Raw genomic sequence first — 7,290 nt, 5'->3', positions numbered from 1 at the left:
CCCTGCCATCCCTTCACCCCCTTCTCCTCTCCCCATTTACAAACAGTTTATTTCCATTTTTTCATTTTCTCCTATTTTTTTCTTTCCCTTACCTTTTATTACCTTTCCCCTACCCTTCCCACCTTCCCCACACCTTTAGCCCTTTTCTTCCAATTTCACATTGTCAATTATCTCATTAGGATGTTATTGTATCATTAGTTTTAATTGTTGGTGTAAAAAAGAAACAAACTCCCCATTTACAAACAGTTTATTTCCATTTTTTCATTTTCTCCTATTTTTTTCTTTCCCTTACCTTTTATTACCTTTCCCCTACCCTTCCCACCTTCCCCACACCTTTAGCCCTTTTCTTCCAATTTCACATTGTCAATTATCTCATTAGGATGTTATTGTATCATTAGTTTTAATTGTTGGTGTAAAAAAGAAACAAACTCACTTGCAGGTTAAGATGCGAACCAAATCATTTGGTTTATATAGCTCAATACACACAGCACAACTGTCTCCATCAGGGCCAATTTCCTATGAGCAAAGAGTTATTGTTACTCTGATAGATAAGAAAAAATAAATTAAACTTTGGAGCAAAATCAGAATATGCATATATTCAACTACCATAAATTCCTATAGAAATTTTATCATTAAGTGACTACCTGTAAAGTTTCAATAGATCATTTAAATTTATTTAGATTAAAATAGGTAAAAGAATAAAGTCAACAAAAGAGGAAAAAATCGTATAGCACTAATTCAAACTCTTCTTTCTGATTTTAGAATTCATAAAATGTCATTTGTACAATTACTGTGTTTTCCTATTTAAAGATAAGGTATACTTTACATACAGTAAAATTTACTTTCAGTGTACAGTTCTGCAAATTTTGACAAACTTATAGGTGCTTAACTCCCACCATAACCAAGATATAGAATAGTAACATTACCCGAACAACTCCTTAATGCTCCTTGGAGTATGGAATTTCTCTCACTTCTAGTCCTTGGCAACCACTGTTTTCAGTTTGTATAGTTTAGCTTTTGTAGAATGTAAAATAAATGGAATCATGCACTATCTATCCTTTGAGTCTCACTTCCTTCATGTAACATAACACATACATGATTCATCCATATTGTTGTTATCAGTAGAGTGTCCACATCCTTTTTATTGCTAAATGGTATTTCCTTGTTTATCTATTCACCAGTTGGAGGGCATTTAGGTCATTTCCAGTTTTGGGCAATTATGAATAAAGCTGCTGTGAACAATTGTGTACAGGTTTTATTTGAATATGGGAGCCTTGAACTTGCTATGTGGCCTGTGGTGGCCTCAAGCTTATCTTCGTGCTTCAGCCTCCAGAGTGCTAGGCTTACAGGCATGCACCACCATGCCTAGCTTTGATCAGTGTATTTTTAACTTCATAAGAAATTGCTAAACTCTTTTTCAAAGTGGCCATACCATTTTATATTCTTTTATTTTCTGGTACCGTGATCCAACTCAGGATCTTATGCTTGACAGGCTGGTGTGGAGCCACTGAGCTAAATCCCAGTCCCTCCATTTTGCATTCTTGCCAGCAAATGCATGAAAGCTCCACTTACTCTACATCTTGATCAGCTCTTGGCATGTTCAGTTGTATTAATTTTAGCCATTCTAATGAATGTGCAGTAGTATCTCACAGTGGTTTTAATTTTATTGTTTCCTAATGATCATTTGAGTACCTTTTTTCTTTTTTTTTGGTACTGGGGATGGAACTCAGGACCTTGCATTTGTGAGGCAGGCGGTGGTGGCACCACTGAGCTAAATCCCCGGCCCCTGAGCATCTTTTTATTGCCAGTCATCTATTTTTTTTTTCTGGCACCGGGAATTGAATTCAGTATCTTGCACTTGCCTATTTCTTATTGGGTTGGATTTTTCTTACTGTTGAGAATTCTTTAGACTTTCTGTATACAGTCCTTTAAGAAATAGATGATTTGTAAATACTTTCTCCCAGTCTACTCCTTGCCTTTTCCTTCTCTTAACAGTGTTTTTCAAAGAGTAAGAATTCTTAATTTTGACCAATTTCTTCTTTATGTACTTGTTTTTCGTTACATATTTAAGAAATATTTGTGTGTCCCACATCATTATGATTTTTCCCCCAAACTTGATTCCACAATTCTGGTTGAAAATTAAGTTGGATGAGAACCAAATCAAATTCAATGATTAGCTTCAATGTTGACCTTTTGGGAAAATTTAATTTGATTCTTACACAGTTCAGTTTGTAACCAGAATTGTGTAGAGAACTGAATTTATGAACTAAGGTACCACTGTAATTGCGATTCTCTCTTTTTTTGTAGTTATCCCTTTGTGGTATAAGTCTATCTTTTCTTCATTGGACTACATTTGCATATTTCTGGAAAATTACTTAACCATATATGTGTTAGTCTATATTGTAAGTCTATCCTTTCTCCAATACCTAATTATTTTGACTACTGTAGGTTTAAAATAGTTTTAACTAGGTGTGGTGGGGCAGGCCTGTAATCCCAGCACTGAGGAGGCTAAGGCAGAAGGATGAATTCAAGTCCAGCCTGAACTACATAGCAAAACCTTGTCTCAAAACAAACAAACAAGCAGACAAAAAATTCTGCTAATTAAGTAGTATAAATCATCAAAAGTTGCATTTATTTATTAAAATTGTTTTGCTTATTGTAGTCCTTTGGCTTTTCCATATAAAGTTAGAATTACCATGTCAATTTTTTTTTTTTTTGTACTGGGGATCAAACTTGGGTCCTTGCGCTTGGGAGGCAGGTGGCAGAACCACTGAACTAAATCCCTGGCCCTACCTTGTCAATTTTTTCAAAAGGTCCCTCTAGGATTTTTATGGAAATGACATTGAATTGCTAGGTAAGATTTTTTTTTTGTAGGAGGGATCAAACTCAGGACCTTTTGTTTGCGAGGAAGGCACAGTGCCATTGAGCTAAATCCCTGGCCCTTAGATAAGTTTTGAAGGAAATGGCACCTAACAATGACTTTTCTGACCCAGAAACATGGTATATTTCTCTTTCATAGTAGATCTCTTTCTTTCATTACTGTTTTTGTATCTTCAGCATATAAATTTTGTACATAACCTGACAATTTATATCTAAGTATTTAATGCTTTTGATACTGTTATACATGGTATATCTTTGTTTGGATGAGTTCTATAGCTATTCTAATGGTGCATATTTTATGCATCAATGGTTGTTCTCAACTGTCCTAAATCTGAAAATAAATGTTCAAGCAAAGATCCATTAGAGCACTGTATTAGTTTTCTGGTGTTGTTGTAGCAAGTTACTCTAACTTAGTGGCTTAAAACAATACAACTTTATTCTTTTACTATTACAGCGGTTCAGGCAGTACTATGTTCCTTCTTGAGGCTTCAGGGGAAAATCCTTTTCCATCGTCTACAGGCTGTCTGCAATCTCTGGCTCAGTGCCTCTTCTTTCACTCAATCCAACTTCTTGCTTCCATTGCCATATCTCCCTCTTCCTTCATCTTATAAGAACACTGTGATTATATTTGGGACACATCTAGATAATCCAGAATAACCCTCTTGTCTCAATTTCTCTCTTTCTTTTTCTGCCTCCTTCCCTCCCTCTCTCTCTCTCTCTCCCTTCCCTTCCCTTCTCTCTCTCTCTCTCCCTCTCTCTCTCTCCCTCTCTCTCTCTCTACCAGGGATTGAACTCCTGACCTTGCGCTTGTGAGGCAGACAGAGGCACCACTCACTGAGCTAAATTCCCAGCCCTCAATTTCTTTATCTTAATTGTATCTGCTAAGTTCTTTCTGCCATATAAGGTAATGTTCACAGGTTCCAGCAATTTGGATTTAGATATGTTTGAAGGTCAATATTCAGCCTACTCTCAGCAACAAATGCATTTCTTAAAGCTAATGAGGTTTACAAAAGCCAATGAAAGACATATTGGAAGAGGCGTTTCAACAATGGCTTGGAAACACTGCTTTAAAACAAATAGCATTTAAAAGTAATAAATACACCTTGTCTCCTTGTTTCAGTGTGCGCAGCTGAAGCCTTCCAATAGCTTTTTTAGCATCTGCTTTTAATTGTCTCTGTAATAAAAATAACAAGTATTAGAAAAAGTGTTTTTAAAAAGAACTATGGTAAAATGTGAACCAAGACCTGTCATGTAAAGGTACAAGATTCCAATAATGAATATAACTGTACTGTATACCTAAAATGTACCAATAAACTCAATGAGAAAAAAAGAACTATGGTGAAAAATGTAGACTAATAAATATCATGTAAAAGTCAATATATAAATGTATTTTAAAAGACAATTTAATTAACTAATAAGTGATCCATTTTTCTGTTATCAGGCATGGTTTCAAAAAATTGCTGAAGCTTTTTCCTTATATTTCCTTACTTTCTTAAACAGCATTTTTGGGATTACAATGATACAGCTATATGACTCTTTTCCAAATAGATTCAGATACTACAAATTTTTGGGGCAATTTTTCTACTTTCAAGCTCAGAGGAGTCAGAAGTGAAGAGCGAGCATGAGAGGAACCTAAAAGATGAGGAAAAGATTACAAAGAGACCTTAAAGTGCATCCATTTTCTCTGATTTCTTTCTTGAAACATGTTTTGTAGAAAGCACACAGGATTTGGATTCAAATGGACATCAATTCAAAATCTGATTTTGTTACTAAATGAATAACTTTAGACAAGTCATTTTATTATGAGCTTATTTACTCATCTACAAAATGAGGATAATACCAACTTTTACAGTATTGATAGTAGATAAAATGCTTTTATAACCACTATTGCTTAATAAGGAGGATGGATTCTGACAGTACTGTAGTCACCTTTACTGTTTCAATGAGCACATATCTAAATGAGTCTGGGTATTCGAGGCTTATTTAGGGAGTGAGGATTAAACCATTATGTATAATTGAGTGAGAAGTGAAATGGAATATGGTAGGAACCTAAAAGATGAGGAAAAGATTAGAAAGAGATAAATCATTGAGAGACTGCCCCTTTTCTATGCAAGGTAAATTTGCCAGAGAGGAAAAATAAATCCCAAGTGGTATGATGTATTTGGTGTTAATTTGATGTAATGCTGCAAATAAATCCTTTTACTAAAATCTACTACATACAAGAATGCCTGAAGTGAATATAATATATGTGCAAATTGAATTAGAGGCTAGATTTCACACCTGGGTGGATGCTGTGCTGAATATAATAACAGCATGCACAGCATGGCCAGATGCTAAGCAATCTTCCTATTTTGAACTGTAAAATGAACAAACTTACTAGAAATTCAGCAAAAAGTTAATGCCCAGAACTAGAAGTCACTGCGAGAATGTAAAGAACTTCCCATCCCTCTTATATTCTCTTCCCTAGCAGGGTTCCCAGCTGGCATGTAGGGTACATAAAAATTACAAATGATGTATTTAAAGTATCTAGCAGCATGCCTGACATATAGGAGACATTCAGTGAAATGAAAATAGAAGTTACTACTCATAAAAAAGCATCAACACATGCTTGTAACATGTCTACTACATATTTGTAGCACATATAAGAGGAATCTCCTTAATGCCCAAATCTGTGTCATATATAAGATAACATTTTGTGAAAGGTATTTGGTTTAAGACCAAGGAAATTATTAGCCAAACTATTTCTTTGCTCTCACAGGACAGTAGAAATCTCTTGGATTGTTACCTTACTAGTAAATATAGCTTAATGGAAATAATTAATAGAAAGGTCTAGAGCCTAAGAAGAAAAGAGTTGTTAATGAAAATCCTTTCACTCCTTTTCTTAATTTTGAGTTAAAAGGGGGATTCTATGATGGGCTTTTGTTTGGAGCACAAATATCTTCCTATTTTATTAGTTGTATTGCAAATAAATAAGAAAGTGATGGCGGACCAAGGTTACCTAGGATCTATAGATCACCTAGCCCAATATCTAATCTGGGAAAGAAGAAAATTTATGCCAAAGAGGAAGAACATCTTGATCACAATATCAGAGTTGGTTAGTTTTAGCCTCACCAAAGCTCAGAGTTGCATCAAGGAAGTCATCCGTGGCTTGGAACAGGAGGTTACTACTACTTCCTTGTATTTATAGAGTTGTTACACAGATTTAAAGCCATTATTTCAATCCATTACCTCATTTAGTTCTCATATGAATACTCTGAAAGAGGTAATATTCTCATTTAAAGATGAGCAGCTGGAGACTAGGGAAAGTAAAATAACTTGTCCAAAAGTGTATAAAGCCTCTGAATAACAGAACTGTTACTGGAACACTGATCTTCATATTCCAAAAGTCAATTACAACACAAACATTCATAATTCAGCTATCTCTTTATGCTTTTCTAGTTCTTCCATTCTATGGTTATTTTGTCACCAGTTTAGACAGGGAAGTTTTATTTTGATTTATGCATCCAAAAGAAGAGCCATGGACTGAGGTAGACATCTTCATTCTCAGCCACCATATTATATGCCCAGTGGCCCAACTGCTCCTGTCTGTCCAGCTGCTCTTGTAGCCACAAGAGTCCACACAATAGTGGCTGTCTACCAGTACCAGACCTTATATAGGGCAAGTGGCTACCAGGACATCAAGAAATGCACCTGTGCTGGAGTCTTGTTGACCCACTGCCTCCTGGATACTGCCCTTCACAGCCTGAACTATAGTTGTGGTCATCTTGGGCTTCCATGATCCTTTACAAGGGCCCATTAAACTGTGGTAATCCTTTTTCAGTGGTGGCCCTGGCATACATTTCCAATCTTCACTACTTTCTTTACACATAGATTCTTAACTACTGAGTGAGAGGAGAAAGATGTAAATGAAAAACAAGAGAAAGCAAGGGCTGGCAGGAGGCAGTAATGCACTTGGCAATGTGTGTCTGATAATAATTTTTCTCATCTTTTTTTTTTTTTTTTGTACTGAGGATTTAACTTGGGTCCTTGCGCTTGCAAGGCAGGCACTTGAACGACTGAGCTAAATCCTCAGCCCAATTGTTCTCATCTTTAAAGCGTTTCTGATTTAGGCTTAAGAAATGAGCTCTGATATTCAATTAGGGAAATGCTCTCATAAAGAAGTAATATCTCTCTATTTACTTGATTAAGCTAATATAGTCTGATTTCTCATTCTAAAATATTCTATACAATATAATTTCAAAGCCTTCAGTACTAATGCTTATCAATATATTAGGAATGAATGCCAAATACATAAATTTCTTAATTATAGCTAAGTTTGTAATATACATTAATATGAGGTGCAGGATTATGTAATGTGAGTCTTTTCCCAGGAGAACAGAATTACATTAAAACAAACGCTATAAAAGGTAG

General features: G+C 35.4%; 1 protein-coding gene across 2 annotated transcripts in view; it reads right to left on the bottom strand.

The window, feature by feature from the left end:
• Rnf128 (ring finger protein 128) overlaps positions 1–7,290 on the bottom strand; it is a 109,445-nt gene that overhangs the window by 7,738 nt on the left and 94,417 nt on the right. For both annotated transcript variants that reach the window (XM_010614061.3, XM_010614060.3), the window contains exons 3-4: positions 3,983–4,054; positions 434–516 (exon numbers count right to left, since the gene is read on the bottom strand). In XM_010614061.3, the coding sequence (XP_010612363.1) occupies positions 434–516; positions 3,983–4,054 (155 nt within the window). The remainder of the gene's footprint in view (positions 1–433; positions 517–3,982; positions 4,055–7,290) is intronic.

Source organism: Fukomys damarensis, unplaced genomic scaffold (assembly GCF_012274545.1).
Source record: "Fukomys damarensis isolate Sample0158 unplaced genomic scaffold, DMR_v1.0_HiC HiC_scaffold_39, whole genome shotgun sequence".
In the NCBI taxonomy this organism is placed as follows: Eukaryota; Metazoa; Chordata; class Mammalia; order Rodentia; family Bathyergidae; genus Fukomys; species Fukomys damarensis.
The sequence above is the reverse complement of the archived record's forward strand: the minus strand, read 5'-3'. Positions and strand labels throughout refer to the sequence as shown.